Below are 25,244 nucleotides of genomic sequence, written 5' to 3' on the forward strand. Positions count from 1 at the left end.
CAAAACACTCCGGGATAGTATTGTTCTTAAATTAAAGAAAGACGGCTGTCCGATAGCAGATTAGATAGCTATCTGTGAAGTTAGATAATATTCAAGTAATAAGGCAGGTAAGAAGAGTCCGAACAGTGGCTAAAATAAAACGTTCGTCAGCAGGAATAGCCTTGCTTTTTCTCCTGGCTTTCAAAATTAAAAGTTCAATACTTCGTTGATTAAAAAATATTATTTTTTTAATAAGGCATAACGGGGAGGTTAATGAAATAGACAGTAGGGCGGTTCCAAATCAACACACAAGACTAAAACTTCAACACGCGTATACGGAGTTAAAAAAAATACGGAACAGGCTCTCACATAACAAGGATGATTCATTCACTGTGCCCATAAGTTTCCAACGGTTCGTTTTTTTAAAAACCATTGTACATATATTGTTCTAAGGCGTCATTTTAGCCCAACTTTATTTTAAAATTGAACCTATGAATATATATTATGAAGACGTTTCGATATTTTTCACAAAAGAATATTTAATAAAATGTCCAAAGCAGTACTTTGAGTTGTTATAACAGCAGACAGCACTGCTGGTTGAGAAGCCATTTTTTCAACCACTTATCACAATTTTATTCATATGATAAAGCACTTTAAAAATGAATATTTTCCTGCCTGTAATTTATCTGATTAATTTTTGTAAACAATCCACTGTCAGCTCTTCCACCATTCTTAAGTTTTAAAAAAACAGCCTTTTCATTGGGATTGGCGAGTGCTAACTGAACCTATCCCATTAGTTGAAAATCGAAAACTGTCAAAACCAATCAATTCAGTTTGTGTCTGGACCCAGAGGCCAGAAAAAATCTTTTTGTTTCCCTTTGACGTTAATCGTAGACAAAGTTGCACGACGAAATAGTTTAAAATGAGCTGGTGTTTCTGAGCACTGCCTTGCAACAGTTCTATTGTATATAAAAAAGCTTTTAAAACAAATAATATTTTAAAAGATACCTTTTAATATTTTATTCAAAATAACTTCTGGGGTATGTTGTATTAATTGACAGTCTTTTTTTCACGACTGTTTGAAGCTTTTAAAGATGTGGATCTTCCTTGTTTTAAAAAAAATACTTTTAGTTAAGCATTCCTGCCACTGGGCTTTGAGAGTTTTCAGTTAAAGAATGGAATGAAAATGGTAATGCATCTTATTTAATTTAAACACATTTCACTGGTTCTAACTGAGCAGTTTATTATAGAGTATGCAGAACACTGATTTACCTGTGTGAGTCAGTACCTGATTATGTTCTGTAACCTGCAGTTTTTGGTTTGTTTGCACACATGGGTGAGGTTCCTTTTGCAGTATCCAGGGCAAGGGCTTGTAAATTAGTCATTATCAGAGCAGATAAATGACAGGAACACAAGTAGGAGTAGATCACCTGGCCCTTCGTACCTGCCCTGCCATTCAATATGATCATGGCTGATCTACCCCAGGCCTCAGCTCCTCCTCTGTGTCAGATACTCAGAACTTTCAATTCCCCAGTCTTTCAAATAATGTATCTACCTCCACATTAAATATTAATGAGCTGGCCTCCATACTCTCTGGGACAGAGAATTCCAGAAATTCAGCAAGCTCTGCAAGAAGATGAACAATGAATTGATGAGATGGTCAGAGAGATGGCAGATGTAACTTAATCCTGAAAAATGTGAGGTGATTTATTTTGGAAACACTGATAAGACTAACACAAAAAGTGCTGGAGGAACTCAGTGGGTCAGGCAGCATCTATGAACAGTTGACATTTTGGGTTGAGACCCTTCATCTGGACTAAAGCTAGAATACAGACAATGGGTTGGATTCTAGGAGGTATAAAGTAACAGAGAGATCTTAGTGTGCATGTCCAAGACATATAGGATAATTCTTCATTAGTTAGGGCATAGAATGTAAGAGTGGGCACACCTATGTATTACATCAGTTATGCCACAGCTGGAGTACGATGTGCTATGTTCTATAAAGTCTGTGATTTCACTGGAGAAAGTGCACAGCAAATTCACCAGGATGTTGCATGGGATGAAGCATTTTGGCTAATGGGGAGAGCCTGGAGAGGCTGGGTTTGGTGGACAGGGAAGGTGGGGGATGGGGGCATAATCTGACTGAGGTTTACATAATTATGAGAGGTGTAGATCGTGAAAAATATTTCCCCTCAGCTGCGGTGTTTATAGCTAGTGGGCGTAAATTTAAGGTAAGGTGTATGACATTGAAAACGGCAGATTGAGGGTTGGAAAATGGGATTAGTAATAGATAGGTACTTGATGGCTGGCAATGACATGGTGCGCATATGATTCTATGACTCTAATAAAAGCATAATAGATTACAAACTTCAGATGAAAACTACTCAGGCCCATGTGAAATCACACAGTTTTGCTAATCTTTAGGTCTCTTCTAATCTATGATCCTTGCACTTTCTGCCCCCTACTCTATTGCCTCAACACTCCAACTCCTGATGACTAATCCTAAACCCCTAACCTTATTATCAAGGTTACCTTCCCATTGCCAAGACTACTTCATAACTAGCACTTTTTCCACCACCAGTCCTATCCCAATGATTTTGGACTCCCTCACCCTGGTCCTAGAATTATTGTATTTTTGAATGCTTTGCACTGATGGAGCGGGTGAAGAAAAGATCTTGAATACATAAGGCCTATTTAGTAGCATACGACGTTACTGACTATTCCAGTGATGGGTTCTTGAATGGAAGGTTATTTGGCCAAGTGTGAGCCAATTGCATCTTTATAGGCACCAATCAACCTCCAGGTGCTTGTTTCTTGCATATGCAATGTTTTGTAGAATGAATCACATTGCATTAGGAAGCAAGTTCAACCAATTTCAGTCCAGCAGATTTTCCATCACATGAACAGTGCTGGAAATAATTTGTAGGTCTTATTTTTTAAAAAATACCTACTTTGACTTTCACAATCTGAATTACACTTACTAGGTGTTACAAAACCAATAAAAACTTATGCAATCTATCACATCCAGAAATACAGTCAAAGCCACAAATGGCTCAATGGTAACGTTCTCATTCAAGTTGGAAGGTTGTGGTTTTAAGTCCCACTCCAGTACAACATCTTGGTTAACATTCAAGAGTGGTACTGACTGATTGATTTATCGATTGGTGCATTATCAAAACTGCCATGCCTTACATGAGAAGTTATATTGAAGTTCTGTTTGCCATTTTGGATAGATGTAAAAGATACAACTATATCAGCTAAGGCCAGGGAAGTTCTCTCTGGTATCCTGACCAGTATTTACCTTTCAAATATGACCAAAATAAATTGTCTTTTCATTGCCATGTAGGATGTGAGCAAATTGGCTGCTATTTTTGTTTACATTACAATAGGGAATATATTTTAGACATACTTATTTGTTAAAGTGTTTGTCTTTCAAGAAAAAGTGCAAGCAAATGGTTCTTCTTGATGCCTGGTCTATGATGAGGGCAGATAGTACGACATTTGGGCTCTAAATCCCTGGGCACATGAAAGATAAACAAAATTGATATGTTTCCATTCCTGATTACTATCGAGGGATCTCACTGTTAATTGATAGTGTAACAAGAAGATTAGCTCATGGTTGTTGCTTTCCTGCAATCATAGAGTCTTGTGATAGGAAAAGGTGTGGGGATGTGTGGCAATTGCATCATAAACCTTAAAGAAACTTACTTTCCCCTGACATCATACTACTCCCTCTGGAGGTTTTTTGAAAAAAACTACAAAGATGATTTATAATATTAAAGGTCTCAGATATAAATAAATATTTTAAATGGGGCTAAGGATATCTTATAATATAGAGGTGGGTAATTTTGTAATAATATGTAAAAGGTAAACCCAGGAGATTAATTTTAAATTAGGAGTAGATGGTCATTGTCCATAAGATCTGAATAGACCTTACCAGGTTCCCAAAAGGCACAGGTGCTACAAAAATTTACATCATCATCACCTTGTTCAACAATTCCAAGATCTCTGATTTGTCATGCTGCTTTCCAAAATCCAGTACAGGATACGCACGTTTCCCTCTGTTAAATGTTGGAAGCCAAAAGCCATTATCCTCATTCTCTGATGCAAAATCTGATTCAAACACAACTGCACTCCTCTCCCTGAGGTTTAACTGGGCTGTTCACAACCTGTTTGAATATGATCTCACCTCACGTCCTCTTCATCTCCAAGTCTGTCTACTACCTCTTGCTGTAACATTGATCACTCTGCCTCCAGGTTGTTTTGCAGCAGCAGTACAGTGCAAGACATAAAATTTACTATAAGTAACAAAAATAAATAAATAGTGCAAAAGAGGAATAATGAGGTAGTGTTCATGGGTTCATGGACCGTTCAGAAATCTGATGGCGAAGGGGAAGAAGCTGTTCCTGTGAACACGTGGCCCAAGGATTGGTGTGAGAGAAATGAGTTTAGATTCATGGGACACTGGCACCAATATTGGGGAAGGAGGGAGCTGTTCCTTTGGAATGGGCTTCTTCTAAACTGTGCTGGGACCAATATCCTGTCAAATCGATTGAAGAAAGGGCTTTAAACTGACTAGACATGAGAGTTCTAGTGGTGAGAAGTTTAATAAATCAAGAAAAAATTAAAGTGTGGGACCCCTGGAGAGCAAGACTGGGAATTAATTACAGAAAACAAGGAAATAGCAGAAGGTCAATACTTTGCAACAGCCTTCACAGTCGAGGACACTGCAAATATCCCAAAGATATCTGATGTTCCTGTTTCAAATTAATTGAAGAACTTGTAACAATCACTATTATGAGAGACAATTTATTGGAAAACTAATGATCACTAGATCCCGTGACCTGCATCCAAGGTTTTAAAGGAAGCAGTTGTAGAGAGAGTGGAGCCATTGTCAAAGTTTTCCAAAGCTCATAGATCCAGCAATATACTGACAGATTGGAAAACTGCAAATCTAACTTCATTGTTCACGAAGGGAGGAAGCAAAACATTGGTAACTATAAGCCTGTTGACTTAACATCTGTTATGGTAAAATGCTAGAGTCTATAATCAAGGAGAAAATAGCTAGTAATTTAGAAAAGCTTAATGCAATGAACCATGTCAACATGATTTTATGAAAGGTAAATCACGTTCGACAAATTTGTTTGTGCTCTTCTAGGATGTAACAAGCAGAGTTAATAAAAGGGAACCTGTAGATGTAGTGTATTTGGATTTTCAAAAAGCATTTTACGAAATGCTACATAAAAGGCTAGTGCACAATATAAGAGCTCATGGTATTGGGGGTGGGGTGAAGTGTGTTAGCATTGGAAATTAGTTATCATATAAATGACAGAGTCAGAATAAATGGGTCCTTTTCAGGCTGGTAGAAAGTAACTAGTAGAGTCCTCCAAGGGTCAGTTCTTGGCCTTCAATGATCTCTGACCTGGAAGAGGGAGTAGAGTGTAAGTTATCCAAGTTTGCAAATGACACAAAAATAGGTGGGAGGGCTTGTTGCAATGGGGACATCTGAGTGGGTGAAAACTTGGCAAATAGAGTGTAATGTGGGAAATTGTGAGGTCATGCACTTTTGTAAGAGGAATCTTAATAAAGATTAAGATTCTATTATCTACATGGAGAAAGACTGCAGATGAGTAAAGGGATCTAGGTGTCATTGTGCACAAACTGCAAAGGGTTAGCAAGGCAGATACAGCAAGTGGTGACGAAGGCAAATGGCATACTGGCCTTTAATGCAAAAGGTTCAGAGTTTAGAAATAGGGAAATATTCTTACAATTGTACAGATTCTGGTGGGGCCACTCCTGGAGTAGGGTACACAGATTTGGTTCCCTTATGTAAAAAAAGATGTACCGGTACTGGAGGTAGTTCAAAAGAGGCTCACTAGGCTAAATCCTGAGATGAGAGGGTTGACCCATCACCACAAGCTAAAGAAATTAGATCTATATTCTTTGGAGTTTAGAAGAATGAGGGATTATCTTATTAAAATATATAAGATCCTGAGGGGGTAGGGCAGGATAAATGTTAAGATGCTTCCACTAGTGGAAAATCTCTAATCTAGTTACAAGATTGAGGGTGGGGCGTGATCATTTAAAACTGAGGTGTGTAGGAATTTCTGGACACCCCAGACATTCTCTCTTCTCCCCCATCCCATCAGGCAGAAGATACAAAAGCTTGAAAACACGTATCACCAGGCTCAAGAACAGCTTCTATCCCATTATTATAAGACTACTGAATGGTCCCTTAGTATGATAAGATGGACTCTTGACCTCACAATATACCTCATTATGGCCTTGCAACTTATTGTCTGCCTGTTCTGCACTTTCTCTGTAACTGTAAAGATTTATCCTGCATTCTGTTATTGTTTTCCCCTATATTACCACAATGATCTGTATGGATAGCATGCAAAACAAAGTTTTTCACTGTAACTTGCTACATGTGACAATAATAAACCAATTTACCAATTTCTTCTCTCAGAGGGTGGTGAATCTCTGAAATTCTCTACCGAGGGTTGCGCAGGCTAAATCAGTGAGGGTATTTAAAAAGGAAGTCAATATATTTTTGAAAGATCAGGATAATTGGAAATTGGCACAGAAGAGGAGATGAAACCTGGGGCAGATCAGCCATGATCATATTGAATGGCAGGCAGGCTTGAGGGGCCAGTGTGATCTTCTCCTTGTCTTATTTTCTTATGTTCTTCTTCACCTTATCTGGTGCTGAAAATATCATCCATATTTTGGCATTTGTTAGTTTTAACCATTTGAAAAGTCTCCAAGCTGACTTCTAATCTTTGTTATCTTTAACTCACCAAAAAATCTGCTACCTGAGTGACAGATACAGATGACACAAAGATGGATAGCGAGAAAGGCTATCAAAGCTTGCAGCATGATCTTGACCAGCTATGAAATGGGCTGAAAAATGGCTGATGGAATTTAATGCAGACAAGTGTGAAGTGTTGCGCTTTGGGAGGACAAACCAGGGTAAGACTTATACAGTGAATGGTAGGGCTCTGAGGTGTGCGGTAGAACAAAGAGACCTGGGAATACAGATCCATAATTCCTTGAAAGTGGCATCACAGGTAGATAGGGTCATAAAGAGAGCTTTTGGCACTTTGGCCTTCATATATCAGGGCACTGAGTACAGGAGTTGGGATGTTATGTTGAAGTTGTACAAGACATTGGTGAGGCCGAATTTGGAGTATCGTGTGCAGTTCTGGTCACCTGCCTACAGGGAACATATCAATAAGTTTGAAAGAGTGCAGAGAAAATTTACAAGGATGTTGCCGGGACCTGAGTTATAGGGAAAGGTGAAAATGAGGGGAGATCTTATGGAGGTATACAAAATTATGAGAGGTATGGATAGGGTGAATGCATACAGGCTTTTTCCCCTAAGGTTGGGTGAGATTAGAACTAGAGGACATAGGTTTAGGGTGAACGATGAAATATATAAGGGGAATCTGAGGGGGAATTTCTTCACTCAGAGGGTGGTGCGAGTGTGGAACGAGCTGCTAGCGCAAGTGGTAGATGCAGGTTTAATTGTAACCTTTAAGAGATGTTTGGATAGCTATATGGACGGGAGGCGTTTGGAGGGATATGGTCCAGGTGCAGAGCAGAAGATCAGCACAGCATGGACTAGATGGGCCAGAGGGCCTGTTTCTGTGCTGTAGTACTCTATGACTCTACCCATTTCCTTATTTGCAGTAAATTCTGTTCACCCTTCATCCATACTCTCGATGGCCTAAATTGGCTCCTGGTCCAGCAACATATTAGTATTGTAATCCTCCAAAACATTGGCACTCCTCCAATTCTGGGCATTTGCATTTGCATAACTGCAGTTTCCTTCATTCCACCATTGTCGAGGCCTAAGTTTCCAGAATCTGTCCACAATTCACTCTTTCTCCTCTAGCACAATGCAGGAAGCTACTTCTTTGACCAAGTTTTCCATTGCCTCTCCTATCATCACCTGGAGTGGATCAGAACCAAATTTTGTTTGTTGCACCAGAGGTGCCACATAAATGCAGTTTTCTTGCTGGAATCACCCAAGGAGTGATCAAACTGAGTTCCAGGTACAGCAAATAAAGATGATGCTTCAAAAAAAAGACATTTATTTTTGAGGTAAGAAGAAGTGTCTCACTAACCTGGGTTTACCTAATGACCAGCAAAGGCCAGTTGAAGCTGTTGACTGACGTCATTGTGACGTCGTGCCAGACGGAAGTCGACGCAAAATGGCGGACGGTTGGCCGGCGGAGTGACCCTGGAAGGAGCTGCGAAGTGGCGACGGTGACGGTGACGGTGACGGTGAAGGATGGACGACGTATCCCTGTCAGATTCGGAGAGGGTGGCCGGGGAGAGGTGGGCCCCGGTGGGGGCTGTGGCGAGCCCCGAGGAGGAGGAGGAGGGCGGCGTGGCCGGAGCGGGCCTGGTGGGCGGTGCGGCGGTGACGGTGATGGCGGAGAAGATGCAGCGGCTGGAGGGCGAGCAGGAGCTGCTGAACACCTCGCTGCTCGCACTCACCTCGCACTTCGCCCAGGTGCAGTTCCGCCTCAAGCAGATCGTCAATGCGCAGAGCGACGAAAAGGAGCGGCTGCTGAAGGAGCTGGAGGAGTTCGCCTTCAAGGGCTGCCCGCAGCCCTTCGCTACCCGGGCACTGGATGGACAACAGCTGGACAGTGCGGTAAGGACCTTCCCGCAACATCTGCTTCACGGCACAGTCCTTGCTTAAAGCCATGGCCCAACGTGCATGAATCATTTTTAACGTAAATGCCCAACAACTTTTAGGACGCGAATTGTGTTCTTTCTTGTAAAAATTGTTTGTTTTTCTTGCGAATGTCGTGTCTCTGATGCTGCTACAAGTAAGTTTTTCATTGCACCTGTACATGCATGTACTTGTGTATATGACAATACACTCGACTTCGAATTTGAGAAGTTCAAACCTACAGCTTCCCGACAAACTTTTCTTTCCTATGACGTGGGACATCGGCCTCAAAATTAATGAACGTTGGGTATTATCTACTCAATTCACAACGAGTTAGATGCACAAGATGCATTACAAATCTGAGGTGCTGAAATCCATCTCCTGTCTTCCCTGCACATTCCTTTTGACTTACTGTTATGAAGGCTCCACCTATGTTTTTTGGTAAACAATGATAGTTTAACTTGGAAGGCAAATGACAATTCCCAAAACCATGTATAACTGCATGTTCTGAATTGCAGAGTTACTGTAACAAAAATATACTGTTCATTTTTTTAAAATCACCCACGTTTGATGACACAATTGAGATTTTAACCAATGTGTACCAATCATAGTAGATTGAGTCTTGGACATCCAGACACTCAAGTTTTACCTGGCATAAGATATGGGTTGCATCTACCAGAATGCCCCTGTATAAATTTTTGTAGTTCATACCTATTCTTTGTCCTGTCACCAATTGTTTAATATTACCTATCACTGCATCTTGCATTAAGTATGAAACTGGATAAGTAGATATTTTCATTGTGTTGAAGAATCTTGTGTTGTATCAAAGTTTTCCCCTAACTTTTACTTGATAGATATTGCAGCATAGTTATTTTGTGGCACTTAGCTAGATCTATATCATTTGTCACAATTCCAATAGCTTGGAATTGTCACTATAATTTATATGACCATTTATAGTTCTGTGGATTCTATGAAATCAGAGTTGAAAATCAAAAGCATACTTGTGTTTCTATTTTCCTATTATTTTTCTCCATTGGTTCCCCAAAAACAAGCCTGGCAAGTGACTCTGCTAACAAAAGTTACGAATTTAGTTACTTCTGTCACACAGGCAACTTTTCATATAGTGAAACTCATTGCCTGTGATTAATAGTTATTGTTGATGAACCTGTTAAGATCCTGAATGTTTCACATGTGAAATTGTAGGCCTTAATTATGGATACATTTAGTATCCCAGTACTAACAAAGATTACCATTAGCAATTTTTACAAATATTGCTGTTTTTGCAGCTTATCTGCAAGTTTAAGCAATGGTACAAAGTTATACCTCACAATGCATTATACATATTCCATAGTTTATCATTCTGAATATAATCTCAAGTATAAAACAGAAGATTCTTTTGAAATATTGAATGTTTGTACAAAGTAATTGGATACTTCCAGAGTTGGCAAACTCCTTTTTGAAAACAAATGCAGAAATTTAAGACAGTGGTAAAGCCATTATATCTTATGACATGCAGCCTTCTATCCGAGTAATATTTCCTTCAAAACACATTACTGATCCACTGATTATAATTCTCAAAGGAACGATTAAGATGTGAATGCTTAGAATGTAGATAATTAACTAGATCAGATTTAATGTTTTAAGCTAATTGGGAGTAAGAAAAGAGATGTGTATTTTGAATATATTTGTGACATGTAAATTAAAATTGCATTAAAATGTTCAGATGTTTGAAACAAAATCCTACTCTGCAGAAAATGGAGAGAAATAAAAAGGCTGGAAAAGCATACCAGTCAATTTTCATCCATGAAGGGTAAAGGCAAATTCTGACTATTTTAAATGTCTACCATTCATTTGAACGTTTTAGCAAAAATTCTGCTAAGTTTTAACATTTGCTTGATATGTTGCCCCCTTTATTCCCAACTCAAACCGTAGTGATGAGACATTTCACTTTCATTTCCTTTAATTGGCTTTCTGTAACTCAGCATTTGCCTCAATATATTACAATCAAAGCAGATGTGTTGTAATACATATGAAGGCTAGGATTGTGGTTGATACCTGGATAGTAAACTCAAAATGGATAAATCTGTGGAATTTTCATTATTAAAAAATGTTTCTTAATAGTCATTATTTTTGATATTTGATTTTTCACAGAATTGCACTGCATTATAATTTTAATGGTATATGACTTTTTATGTCAGTTCCAGGAGGTATAAATTACAAAGACCTTTGGATCAAAGAAAAACAAGTACTGCAGGTCTGAGATGCAATACGTTTATAAACTAAATCGGCAGCAGTCCCAAAGAATAATCATAGCAGACAAAATTGTAAAAGGAAAAGTACATCATTTGTTGCAGTCGTATGAATTGATTAATGTGAATTAACTCAGTAAAATGGAAAATTAATGCAAAAATGACATAATTGAACTTTGATTCAAGAGCATTAGGCAATACGTTATGCATAGCTCAAATTATAAAAATGTATAATTTGTACATCGTCCTTGTATGCTTTGAAGCTAAAGCTGTATGCATATTTCATTGCCCTTGCTCAATGACCCTTCAACCTATACCTGATTTTACTTCTCAAAAAAATTTACCTTTTTGTTAATGTATTTTTTATTTTCCCCCAGTCCTTCATTACCTTCTATCATTTAGAGACTTATTTTCAGAATAAATTTCTGTTTGAAATAAATCTTGCACGTTACGTGAGAATGTAAAAATGGTACACTTTGTTCTCTCAAAATGCAAGGTGAAACACAGCAAGATTGGTTATTGTATTGAGTTAGGGGCTGCAGGTGAATGATACTAAGGCAGCATATTATTGTAGTCATAGAGTATCAGAGCACAGAAACAGACCCTTCAGCCCAACTTGTTCATGCCCATCTAAGCTAGTACCATTTGACCCATATCCCTCTGAACCTCTCCTATCCATGTACCTGTCCAAATGTCTTCTAAATGTTATTATTGTACCTGCCTCAACTAGTTCCTCGGGCAGCTCGTTCCATATATACACACACACTCCGTATGAAGTTGTTGCCTCTCAGGTTTTGTTTTAATCTATTCCCTCTCACCTTAAGCTCTCTAGTTCTTGATTACCTTTCAGTGGGTAAAAGACTGTGTGCATTCACCCTATCTATGGTGCTCATGATTTTATGCACCTTTAAAAGTGTATCCCTCAGTCTCCTGCGCTGCAAAGAATAAAGTCCTAGCCTGCCCAACCACTTGATTTGTTGCAGCAATGGGAAGGGGAAACCCCCCACACACTCTCCAACCACATGAATTTTGTAGCTCAATGAAGCATTGAGAGTCATCCAAGAATAATGGAATCCTGAAGAGAAGTTAGGTTATTCCTTAAAAATACTGCTTCCAACAAAACCCAAAATATTAAAATCAGTTCAAAGCTTTCATGCAGATTAAGAAAATGCAATTCATGGAGCAGAAGGCATCCTATACAAACATTTCCCTCTGGTTATTTCAGTTACTAGCTCAACTTCTGCCAACATTTCATGTGGACCACTCTCGTTTTTGTACCTGCCCAATTAATACCTTATTTTGCCTTGAGTCATCACTTCTTTTTGTCAGTTAATCTCTCCTGCATTCCATCCCATCACAGCCCTTCCCATTTTATTCTTGCCTCCCTCCCTCTCTCTGCACTTTTTAAACCACACCTCTCTTAGGGTATTAGTGCCTCTGTGCAGATGATGCAGTCTGGACTTGAAGCTACGGTGGCAGAAAATGCTGTGCTATAGGCTGAGCCATTTTTGGTGGTTGTGGGATAGGGGTATGCTCCTGATTTGTTCATCCAGCAAATGTTCAAGTTGGGTCTCGGCAGGCAGTGCCCAGGAATGCAAATGGATCTTGTGCTGTGTAGTAACAGAAAATAACTTAGTGATGATTGCAGCCATCATTGAGGTCAGTTGGTGTTCAAATGCCCATATCAGTGGAGACAGAAGAGCAAGAGGGCTGGTGACAGCAATTCGAACATAGGTACATTCATAGATAAAGGAGGAAGTAATTAAGTACATGGAAAAGTGCCAGTGAGCAATGAGATGGCAAGAACAGAAGAGTGCCAGTGTGGAGGTAGGATAGAAACAACCACTTTGGCACAAATAGGGCATCTGCATGGTACTAAAGGAATACTAGTTTGGACACATTGTGCTGTGAGTAATAGATTTTTGTGCTGTCATTCATTATTTCTAACTTATTTTACAATTGATTACTTATAAATTTCAAAGTTGTACTTAAACTATTTACCTAAAATTATATTGATCTTTTTAAAGTTATTTGAATATTCAAAATTGAAAGGATTAAGAGCAACAAAATTATCATAAATCATTTGGTTCAGCTGATAATCTTGCTATTACTTTGATTGCTTTATCCAAGTCCAATAATTTGCATTTATTTGGCTGCATGTACAGTTTTTAATTATCACTCAGCCTTTTCCAACCTCATTTAATTCAGTGTTGCTTTTCAGGCTTTCTGAGTTTGTTTTGTGTTATGTATTTGTTTTTTGAATGTAAATATATGGTCCTGAACAGTTTTGGACATGGGCCAGACTGTAAATATTATGTGTATTTTTTCTTAAGGACATTTTAAATAAAAACTGGAAATGGGAAATTGTTTTTTTTAATGTTTGTTTCTCAGAGTGAAAGGGAGAAACTTGAAAGACTCGAAGCCCAACGACAGAAACAGAGGGAACTGATTATACAACTGAAGACACAGTTGGATGACTTGGAGACATTTGCCTATCAAGAGGGCAACTATGAATCCCTCCCACAGTCAATTGTCCTAGAGCGCCAGCGGGTGAGGCTTATAACTATGTGCTATTGATTATCAAGGTGTACCTTGGACATTACCTCATTTCATCTGTGATCAATTTCATTTAGAGGTGTAATTGGCCAATCCTCCTGGCATCCTCAAAACAAAATTAGACTTGAAGTCACCTGAGCTTCAACACATCTCATGAATAAAATTTAAAAAAAAAACAATAATACTGAGTTTGATGAAGCGAGAAACAGAGTTAATCATTTAGGCCTTTCAGTGAGTCAAAAGAATCATCTCCCTGGAATGCTATTGGGGAGTATGTCAATTGAAATTTTTTTTTGTTAGCAAGGGTATTAAGCGAAATGGAATTGAGGAGCTATATGGGAGTTGAAGGAAAGATCAACCATAAACCAACTAAATGTGGGAGCATGCTGGTTGGAGTTTTTTTTTTCCTTTGCTTTTTATTATATATGGAACCTGAGAATTGCAAGCAACCAACATTCATTGCCCATCTTCAATTGCCCTGAGGTGGTAGTGGTGCGCTGTCTTTTTGAACCACATAGTGTTTTGGTACAACTGTGAGGTGTGCTAGGCCTTCTCAGAGGATGATTAGGAATCTTCCATGTCACTCAAGGTCTGGAGTCCCAAATAAGTCAGGCCAGTACTACCTGCAAGGCACTGGAAAAAGACCACCAATGTTGTCTGTGCAAAATCCTTCAGATTCATTGGAAGGACAAACAAACTAATGTAAGTCTTCCTCTCCTAGGCCAACATCCCCAAAATGGAGACTCTAGTTACCTTAATCTGCTTCATTGGGCCGCCACGTTGTATGCCTGTCCAGCACCAGACTGGTGCAGTAGACCCTTTTATTCTGAGCTCTGTCTTGGGAAGAGAAACAATTGGATAGATAGAAATGTTCAAGGATATGCTCAAAGCAACCTTGAAGAAACACAACATACCCAGTGACTCCTGGGAATCTCTGGCCTACATCCGTTCAAAGTGGAGAAGAAGCAATCAGATGGTATTGTTATTCTAGTCCATGCGTTGATAATAGATGGAACCCCTGTGTAAATAGCAGAAGAAGTGCACCACTACACAAAATACCCACCTGATTGCCCTGTCAGGCACCTCTGCCCCATCTGTCATTTCCACGTTAGCCTCATCAGTCACTTCAGAACGCACAAAACCGGAAAGGAAGCAAATTTTCCTTGATCCCAAAGGATTGTCAAAGAAGGAGGATTCCACAACACATTGCAACTGTGGCTACAGTCAAGGAAGTACTTTTAATGTAGGAAGTGCAGTCAAGCTATTAGTACAGAACAAATTCTCTGAAATAGCAATGAAATAAATGGCTAGATTGTCTGTTTAATAAGTGTTTTGAGGGTTATATTTTCCCAGAGCACCAAATAAATTCTTGCTCTTTAAGCTATGGGACCTTTTATATTTTTATGAAAGACAGCTGAGGCATTATTCTAATATCTCAAAGGATGATACCTTTGATATGCAGCATGCCCTTAATATTGTACAGGAATAGCTGCCGAAATTCTGCGCGCTCCCTTGTATGGAAGTAAAACTTGCAGGGACAAGTATGCTCATGTGGCAATTGTACATGGAGCCTAAAGGTTGTTGTGGAAGAAATCCTGTATTGTTTTGTCTTTTTATTTTTAGGTGATCATAGATGAATTGATTAAGAAGCTAGATGTGAACCTAAATGAAGATTTTAGCAATTTGTCGCCAGATGAACTCCGACATCGTGTCGATGCAGCAATTGCTCAAATAGTGAATCCAGCAAGAGTGAAAGAACAGCTGGTGGACCAGCTTAAAACACAGATTAATGACCTTGAAATGTTCATCAATTTTCTCCAGGGTGCGTGTAACTATTGAGCCACACTCCTTGATCTTAAAATCAATTGCAGTTGAAGTGTGAATTCTATACGTTTCAACGTTTAGTTCAATAAATTCTGTATTTTTATGCTCTTATGAAGTAGAGCAAATTGTTCCCCTTTGCTTGAATAATGGCTTTTTAGAACAAAAATAGCTGAGTATCTATGAATTGTCCTGCATTTGCGTGGCTTTACTTATTTATTTTGCTACATGCACTTGGTGGATCAAGATGTACTGGCAAAGTGTTTTTTTTGTAGAATGGTTTTTGGTGGATTGGCTCAGGGGAGAGTAGACATCTTATTACAGGTTACGTTGAACTATTCCTGTACATGTTTTGCGAAATGACTGGCAGCAAATTGTTTGCCAGCTGATCCACAGTGTAGCTTAGGTGGATGAGAAGTAATTATGAAAATAATTTTCCTATAATCAGACATTTTTATGGTGTACACCTAAAATAGGTATACACCTAAAACCAATAAACGGTTAAAAAATTATTTTATCAAAAATATACATTTGCTGATATTAAATATTACACTTTTATTTTTCTCCTTTTTCTGAATAATAAAGCAGATAACAAAAATTTTGGGTGCCAGTAAGGAATATGGGGGAGATATTTTACACACTGCATTTGTAAGCAATGGTAAAGAGAATCCAAACTGCCATAGTTAGACAGATTTTGTTAGTTGTTTCAGATGCTCCCATTCTATTTCAGTACCACTTTAAATATTGTAAGAGGTGAGCTTGAGGTTGTCCATCCTACGTTATCAGATTGCATCAATGCCACCTACCGGGTCGTTTTATTGGAGTCTCAAAGGCCATAAGTACTTTGCATGTAATTTTGTTTCTAATGGTAAATCAACATGAGCCCTCTTGAGATATCAGTTTGCTGTGTTGAAATCTTAAATTGAAATGAAATTCAATTAAACTGGAATTGAATCTTAGCTCTTTCCCCCCCCCCCCCCAAGTAAAAGAAATAACAAAAGCTTTGAAAATTTCAGTGACGTTCACTTCATTCACTGCCAAAGAATTTTATCAATTTATCATGGTCTTTACCCATGCTCATTACGCAGGTGAAGTTGGCAGTCCACCCCAAATTGAGAATGGGAGGTGTACGTGTCCTGTGCATGGAGCAAGTGGTTCCAAAGCATCAAGTGCAAAATTATCAAGTGGAAGCCATAACGGTGAGGTCCAACTTCTCTAAAGCATTGTCTCTGTTCTGGATTTATGGGGTCTTGTGATACTCCAGACAAACTCTTCTCATCACTATTATACCACAGAGTTTTACCACTCAGTAGGAGATTACATAGATGTTCCAAAATGGCTAACAATATACTTGGAGAAAGTTATCCTGATTATAATCAAGACAGCTTATTCAAGGTATCAATTATTGACTTTGGTATTGTGAAGAAAAATCAACACCATTCAACTATGATTCAGTTTTACTATTTTTAAAATACTATATGACTAAAAGAGATGTCATCTGACTCTGTAATAATGCTCCTGTGTTATTATTTTTCCTTCCCCAATGTTCTTATGGGTTAAAGCAATCGTTTCGTGTTTAACCTGACTTTTGAAATATGATATTTATGAAAAACATTTTAAGTCCAATGCAAATTTTCACATTTGCAGAATCACCTTTGGGAAACTCATGTAGCCCAAAAGTTCTTTACTCCAACAACTATTTGTGATTGTCATTGGATTTAAGAAGCAATCAATTTTGAAGGACAATGATTTGACATGAGTAGGATTACATGCAATATATCATCCAGGAACTACTTCAGAGCTACTTTTGTTTCTTTTTAAAAGATTGACTTTTCTGTTGTTTTGCAGTGGATCCAGAAATGGCAAGAAAAATGAGGGCAACTGGGCTAAGCCTTATGCGCAGAGCACTGGCAGTACTGCAGATATTTGCTGTTAGTCAGTTTGGGTGTGCAACTGGTCAGATCCCACGTGGATTGTGGCAGCCCGATGAAGCTAACAAGGACTACAGTCCACTGCTACAGAAACTAGAAGGAGCTGTGGATAAAGTAAAGCAGCTGGCATTAAGTCATCAATCGGAAGAGCATGTGATTAGCAGCCGTGACCTTTATCTTTGTAGGAAAAATGAGCTTACAACTGCTGTTCGAAAGGAGTTGGCAATCTCTCTCAGAGATCTGATGAGCCATGGTTTGTATGCTTCTTCTCAAGGAATGAGTTTGGTTCTAGCTCCGATTGCATGTCTCCTTCCCTCATTCACAGCAGCTCCGCAAACGATACATCCTTGGCAACTTTTTGTGAAATACTACAATACTAGAAATGGCAGAGCCTTTGTAGAGTCTCCTGCTCGTAAACTCTCTCAATCTTTTGCCTTGCCAGTGACTGGAAGTGGTGTTGTGACTCCTAAACAAAGTTTACTCTCTGCAGTTCACACTGTGCTTACTGAGCATAGCCCCTACAAGCGCAGTGCAGATTCAGAATTTAAGGCCTTAGTATGCATGGCTTTGAATGAACAGCGTTTGGTTTCCTGGATAAACCTGATCTGTAAATCTGGAACACTTATCCGGAATCACTACCAGCCATGGAGCTACATGGCTTCAACTGGTTTTGAGAGCACACTCAATATTCTTAGTCGTCTTAGCAACCTGCACTTCAATCTGCCATTTGACACTGCTGTTCGACAATTAAAAAATATCAAAGATGCTTTTTAGTGTTTCCTGATCTGTATATTTTATTCAAAGCATTCTATTTTGTCCTATTTAAGATTAATTTAATAGTTATAACTTCTTGCAAATTAAACTATGCTGCTCTTTTATGAATTTAAAACCTCAACTGAATGTTTGAGGCATGTTTGGAAATGATCAGATCATTTTTTTCCCCAGTGGTCAGTTACAGTTCTATTTTAATTCAAATTTAAATAGCGACAAGTAAGTTTTTATAAAACTCGGGAATTAAACATTTATAAAATATGGCAGATTGCTCATTGATTATAGCATGTACTTCTGTATAATGTCGTCAGCAAAGTGTAATGGGATAATACAAGGAATGTGACATTGGGTGAAGTGTATATATTATTGCAAGACTTAATCAGTTTTAATTTGATCTACTAGAAAAGGGACAATTCGTGATTTTGGAAGGCATGATTGTGGATGTTTTTTGTACTAACTTTCTAAACAAAAATACTTGCAGCTGGATGAAAGCTGACCACAGTTTTTCACATTATCTTTGTCATCATTTTTTAGCAGACATTCCTCTGGCTAACTATTAATGTAAGCCAAGTTACCATTGCTGCAAATTGGCTAAGAGGTAAAAGACTGCAAGCTATAGCCCCTGTGTTAGAAAATCTTGTAGTTCTAAAGAAAATATTTTTGTGGGACAGCTTTTATCAAGTTTAATGGCAAATATATTTTTCTCCATCCTTGATCTGTTGGCTAATTTTTGCATTTAATTATTTCCCAGTCTGCACATCAGGGTTCAGCATACAGGTAGCTGAGCTTTAGGTCCGTGAAAAGATTTTTTTGATACTGCTCTGACGTTGCTCTAATGTATCTCCCTTTTTTTTAATTACAAAGAACCTGCCCTTAAGCATAATGTTTTAGCTTGTTACATGGGAAATTGCTGTTAAAACCCACACATACCATTGTGTTACAGCATCTGCAAACTGTGCACCTAATGTCTCGAGTGTTCCTAGTGATCATTCTGTATTTTTGTCTTGCATATTAATTTTGTACTGTTTGGATATTGTATGATGTGATGTAACTGACTACTGTAAGTGCCCTGGGTTTGATCCAGGGTGTGACATTTTCTTTAATTTCTCAAGTATTAGTTGTTCTTGCTATCGAGAACATCTATTATATGATTGTTATGATCAGGTAGTTAAGTAAATATAATTACCTAAGCTATCTTAAATTCAAATCATTTACTAGTTTATACATACTAAGATGTAATATATTCAATTAAATCATAATGATGACCAACTAGGAGGTCATGAGGTAAATCTTGGAAATCCACTTTCCACCTGGCTTCACTTTTTTGTTGAGGTTATTAATGTTAATATTGTGCTATTGGTCAACACTATTACAATATGTAGTATTTGAAGCTAACATGTTGGATGAAACATTTTGACATCTGGGTCACTTTCTGTCTAATAATCCCATTTTCTCTCTAAATTATTTTGCAAACTATATATGTCTTAATGTGTAATTAATCATTTCATCATGATACCATTGAAAATGGGATCAGTTGCTCTGTTTAGCCTATAATTTGTGGCAAATTGTCCTTGGAATCCAGGTTGGTTTTGGAGAAAGGTCTACTAACTTGTGTGGAAACTTTCAAGGTCCTCGGTTATGCTAAGAAAAAAATATGGATCAGAACTATTCCATTCCTTTGAAACATTTGAAATGCACACTACACGAGAACACAGGAATGCAAAAATTCCTTGTAACATGACAATGCCTGGAAAATTTTTCACATCAGTCTTCATTTTGAAATGGGAGCAAATCTTCAATAAACAGTAAATTGTTATTTTCTTATCTCATAAAACAGAAAAGTATGTTATCTATTTGTGTAATCTGTGTTGTAGAAAGTTGATATTTTGATCAATATGTCAATTTGATTTTCATTCTGCTAAAGATTTAAGCAAAGGAAAGGCTGGGACTGGTTTTCTAGAATCAAACCAAATTTGATGCCTTTTGTGTATTGTTCAGCATTGGTACAACAATCATTGTTGGTTTGATAAGAATTCCTTTTGGCATTTTTAAAGGTAAAGGTGACCAATTTAGAATGTATTGCTACTTGTGCTGTCTTGTATTGCTTAATTCAAATTACTGGATAATTTTTTTTATTATTCCCCAAAATCGATACACCTCCAAGTTACGAAGGAGTATTTCTAACTTCTGCTGTCAAAAGCCAGATTTTATTCTCAAACTTCATTAGTTCACGAGTGTATTTGCCCTGGGGTTAAAAGAAGCTTTTTCATAAAAATATCAATCAGTTGTATACTTTGCATTATTTTCCACTGAAAACCATGGGAGACTTCACCCAGCTATTTGACATCCTCACGCTTGGATATTGGGTTGATCTTTAAGCAGGTTTAAACAAGTTTGTAGAGTGTGGCATTAAATGTAGAGTCAAATTCTACTTTAGTCCAGTAGTTATGGGGAGCCTGCACCTGGATGGTTAGGATGTTGGGTTGCTTATGAATTGCTTGAAATGAGAATCAGTTCATTCACTTTTATTCAACTGCCCATGGGTGGTTGTTCCCACTACTATTGCATTTCCCATCTGACTGTGTTTATTAACTTCAGTCATTTGTGGTCACTTCAAAACAACATCATGCAATTACTGCTGGCTGTGTTGGATGTGCTTTCTGTCACCTGGTTAGAGAAGTAGTGTCCCTGCTAGTATCAGCAGCATTTGACAGAAGTATGTGTTGGCTTTGGCTGTGTGGCTGCTGCACTATGCAATCCCTTAACCCCTTCCTTGCCTCCTCTCCCCCGCCAACCTCTGACAGTAGAACAGCAGGTTTGCAATATTGATGTCCTTGGAATGGTGAAATTCACTCCCCAGATAGTTGCTGCTTTTTTTTAAACACTAGTAAGATAGTTAACCTTGGTGTTGTTTCTATCAGAAGTTACTCCAGGTTGCCATTCAGGTCCGTCTTGATTTTTTTTTATTTGTTTGCGGTATCATTATGGAACAATGGGGTTTTTGTTCAAGCTTCTGATTCTGCAAGTAAGAGGTTACTGTATTCATGTCCTGAGACCATTTTTTATTTTGCAACTGACTGTCAGAGGCAGACAGATTCAAATCACCTGTGTTACATTTTAATCTGTGGTTGGCTTGTTAGATGTATGGATTTTATGGAGTGGTGCTGGCACTGATCCTTGTTTATACTGTATTTTTTTTTTGCTGCTACTCTGACACACAATTTATAGGCTTATACTTAAGGGATGTCACTGAAGGATTGCTGCCTTTTTGCTAAGATATAACAACAGGCCTCTATCTGCTTGTTCAGATTATTGTTAAAGATTCCTGGTGTTCAAACCAATGTTTCCCACCAGTCATCACCTCCAAAAGCGCATTAACCAATTGAGCATCTCATTTAATGTTTGAAAGGATTTGATGTTACTGGTTCACCACACTTCAGCAATTCATGTTTGACGGGTGCCTGGGATGTCATTTTTGATGATACACAATGCAGATCTTCTTTCCAGAGATGAATGGAACCTTGAGGGGTTATCCAGCTCAGTAATGAAAGATTGTCAATTTCTGAAATACTTTGAACTGATCTAGTTGATTACAAATGCTATAATGCTGCTTGGGTAGAAAAATATCCTGTATTTGCATTAAATCCTCAGCATATAGTTTTATGGTCTGACATTATTTAGCAATTTCAGTTGCAGTCCATAGTTTTAATCAGTAAAGTTTGTGTTTGGAACAAAATAACTGAAAATGCTGTAAATATACAGCAGATCAGGCAGCACCTGGAGATAAGAACACATGAAGTGGGAGTAGGCCAGAAGAGTTCTTTGAGCCTGCTCTGCCATTTACTTAGACAATGGTTGCTTCTGTGGATCATCACCACACCCCCTGATCCCCGAGTATCTAAAAAAAATCTATCACATCTAATAAAGTTTCAGATTGATGATCAATAGCCTTTTGTGCTGACTGATCAGAGTATCTTCATTGATTTTTATTGAAATTTTCCAAAATCTGCATTATTTTGCTTTGGTTTGAAACTAAGCATTACACTAAACTTGTTACTTTTCAAAAACCCAAAAGGAATAAAGTCTTTATTTGTAATTAAATGGTAAACAAGTTCCACTTTGATTGGTATGAGAGAGGAAACCAAATTTGGCTTGGTGTCAGACTGTGGTTGGGTTATTAGGCCATATTGTGTAATGTTACAATACGTCATTTTAGGTCTGTACTTCAGATGGGAGGAAGATTATCATCCTCATAAAATCCCAGGTTTTAAAATTATTGCTGTTTTTTTTAATTGAAAGCCCTAAAGTTAATAATTACCAGCTCTCATTTTCTGGTACTGGCTTTAGAAACTTATTTTGGCTGCATGACACGTCGAGATAGCATCAAGAGATATCTATAACATTTCTTTACTCACCAAAGGATAAGTGACAATTATATCAAATGAACAGCACTGTCTTATTTAAATCTAACTTACGTGCTCAATACAGGTAATTTTTCTACAAAGGCCTTTTGGTAATATTTTCATCCAGAAGATAGTTTTGATCTTGCATTCCTTGAAAATAGAACTATTTGTGAAATCACCATGTCACAAAATATTGATTAACAAGATGGAGGGAGACCAATTGACCACGCTGTATCACTTGAATAAACTTAATTAAATATGAGCAAAGAAATTATCATATCTAGGTTATTAATTTCAGGATGGTGAAAGCTGTGAAATGTAATTGTATGTATACATAAAGTAAATGTATATTTTGGGGTTTATTGTAAAATTATGCAGTAGTGTATCTGGCATGAATTATAGTTGTATGTCACATTCTAAGTATCAAAGTGTAACAAATAAAATTCTGAATATCCCAATACTTGTAGTCAGAATTTGTATTACTGTAATTACAATGTTTAATCTGTTTCTATTTCAAAAGAATATATTCGACACTAGGTGTGTCACTTTGCTCTGGTTGAATACAGATCTTCTGAATTCAAATCTCGTGATACTTCCTTTCATTTGAAATGTCAGGTGGAAGACTGACACTTAATACTCTCCACACTTTAAATGAAAAGAAGTGTTGACCCAAAACGTTGACTGTTCCTTTCCCTCCATAGATGCTGCCTGACGCACTGAGTTTCTCCAGCACTTTTTTTTGTTGCTCCACACTTACAATGCATTGCAAATCAATTCCAAAAATCTTTCGGCAAAATTTACTGTAAAGTTGGCTTACAAATGGCAGTGTTCACTGCAGGTTGTCTTTTATAAAAGGGCACACTTTGCCTGGTCCCAGATTGCACAAACAGATTCATGTCATACTCCTCCTCATTACACTTTAATTACCATTATGTTAGTGACATTTCACTGCTCCAGAAGTTGGGACTAGATTACTTCACCCTTTCAACAAATCCTCATTTATTTCTCACTTCCTCCTAAATGTACCAGTTATTCACCTAAATAGCCATATGTTCCAAGAAAAAATAAAATTACTGCTTATTTCCTCATTGGGTTTATTGATGATTATATTTTTCCTGTCCATGGTTTTGGACTCTCCTACAAGTGGTGGTATCTACTTCTATCAGTGTCATCACTGTTATTAAGACCTCTATTGGGTCTCAATCTTCTCTGGTAGATCTTAGAGTGCAAACATTTTCCCTCCACTCTCCTGATATTTCCATCAATTAATGTAAATCTGTGCCCCTTATTGACCTGGAATCCAACAATGGTAGCTACAAATGGCAACCCTGCAATAGTTCAGGATTTCTGTAGAAAATGCTTCCTTTTGTGCATGTGATCTCTGCATGGGTTTTTACTTTTTTCACTATCATCAAGGAACTGGTCAGTACATCACAGACATGGGATACTGGTCTGCCTGCAGCTTTTGGAAGTCACGTACAGCATTTTGTAAATAAAATGTAAACTGTACAGTTGACATTTAATTGCTTATGTAGATTTTTATTGCTAGGCAAAATAAATATGCGTTTTTTCAAGTATTCCTCTGGGGTGTTATTTGACTGGTTAAAATTAAAACGGACTAATAAACAAGGCCAAAATATATGGTTTAATTAAATACTTTAATTAAAATGAGAAATGAAAGATGGTTTGGTCAAATTGCCCAACCTCTTGTGATTAATCTTTGTTAAATAATTTAAGAAGGATACAACAAAGTTGTAGTCAAGGCAATTAACTTACCAATTTAATCTTTTTGGAAACTGGCATTTTAAGTGCCTCAAGGTCTTTTCCATATAAAATTGCAGAATAGATGGAGAGAAAATCTCACTGTGCATACTTTATTATTTGGCAGGTGATTTATCATAAGATAATATGCTGCAACTATTCATTTGCCTTGTTTGTGAATCTGAAGTAATTCCTTTAATCTAGAGGACAGTGATCTATTTCATATCTGATGGTTGTAGTCATTTTGCTTTAAACAAAGACTTTTTGACCAGTTTTACACTGCCCCAAGGCTAAGCTTTGCAGTCAATTGTAGTTCCTGTCTTTTAAATTTACCCACTAAATCTAATTTTTTTAATGTCCATTGTAATGAATTTAGTGTCGTTGCACAAGCCTGTGCTGAACTGAACACAATGTTCTCTGTTGGGATTAATCAATGCACGATTTTACATATTGTTTTAGCAACTTAGCATCATTATATAATCACCAATGTGGGAATTTCATTCCTAAGCAAGCACTGCCATCTGCTGACTGGTGCAGATATTGCCACAATCCATAATATAGTTATGAAACAGGTCTGGCAGCATCTGTGGAGAGATATACAGTTAATGTTTCAGGTCCAGGACCCTTCATCAAAACTGAGAAAAGGAGAAGCAAGTTAGTCGGGGCAGCAGAGGAGGTGATGGGTGAAGCAAAGGGAATTTCTTTCCTTGGGCTGAAATAATGGGGTAGATAAGATTAAGTTTATTTGTCTGTGTAATGTGTTGCTCATGTATTGTCTATGTAATGTACAGTCTGATATGTGACCTCATTAAATATATTTAAGACAGATCTTTGCATAGTAGGGGAATTACTTACATTATTACCATTGGGGAAGAAGTACAGGAGCCTGAAGACCCACACTCAGTGTTTTAGGGACAGCTTCTTCCCCTCCACCATCAGATTTCTGAATAGTCCATAAACACTACCTCATTATTCCTCTTTTGCACTATTTATTTGTTTTTGTAACTTATAGTAAGTTTTAATGTCTTGCACTGTACTGCTGCTGCAAAACAACAAACTTCACGACATATGTCAGTGATGATAAACC

The 25,244-nt window shown here is 37.8% G+C and overlaps 1 protein-coding gene across 2 annotated transcripts; it reads left to right on the plus strand.

Annotated features, from left to right (window-relative positions):
• The first annotated feature begins 8,118 nt into the window (after positions 1 to 8,118).
• Positions 8,119 to 23,258, plus strand: rundc1 (RUN domain containing 1). 2 transcript variants are annotated; one of them, XM_052038496.1, is made up of 6 exons: positions 8,119 to 8,644; positions 10,864 to 10,919; positions 13,306 to 13,464; positions 15,094 to 15,292; positions 16,380 to 16,490; positions 17,140 to 23,258. In XM_052038496.1, exons 1-6 carry the CDS (start codon positions 8,122 to 8,124, stop codon positions 17,994 to 17,996), a joined length of 1,905 nt encoding a protein of 634 aa, XP_051894456.1. In that variant the 5' UTR covers positions 8,119 to 8,121; the 3' UTR covers positions 17,997 to 23,258. The 2 variants fall into 2 exon arrangements, with proteins under 2 accessions (XP_051894456.1, XP_051894458.1); XM_052038498.1 differs by lacking the exon at positions 10,864 to 10,919 and having other exon boundaries at positions 8,170 to 8,644; positions 17,140 to 23,257.
• Positions 23,259 to 25,244: the final 1,986 nt, after the last annotated feature.

This window comes from Pristis pectinata, chromosome 25, assembly GCF_009764475.1.
Source record: "Pristis pectinata isolate sPriPec2 chromosome 25, sPriPec2.1.pri, whole genome shotgun sequence".
NCBI lineage: Eukaryota > Metazoa > Chordata > Chondrichthyes > Rhinopristiformes > Pristidae > Pristis > Pristis pectinata.

What these genes read in the sequence shown, in the direction of transcription:
- rundc1 (XM_052038496.1), top strand. Translation starts at nt 8,122, where the DNA reads ATGACCAGCAAAGGCCAGTTGAAGCTGTTGACTGACGTCATTGTGACG. An exon ending in GTTCATCAATTTTCTCCAGG is followed by an intron (nt 15,293 to 16,379) that starts GTGCGTGTAACT and finishes CTCATTACGCAG; the next exon opens with GTGAAGTTGGCAGTCCACCC. An exon ending in ATCAAGTGGAAGCCATAACG is followed by an intron (nt 16,491 to 17,139) that starts GTGAGGTCCAAC and finishes GTTGTTTTGCAG; the next exon opens with TGGATCCAGAAATGGCAAGA.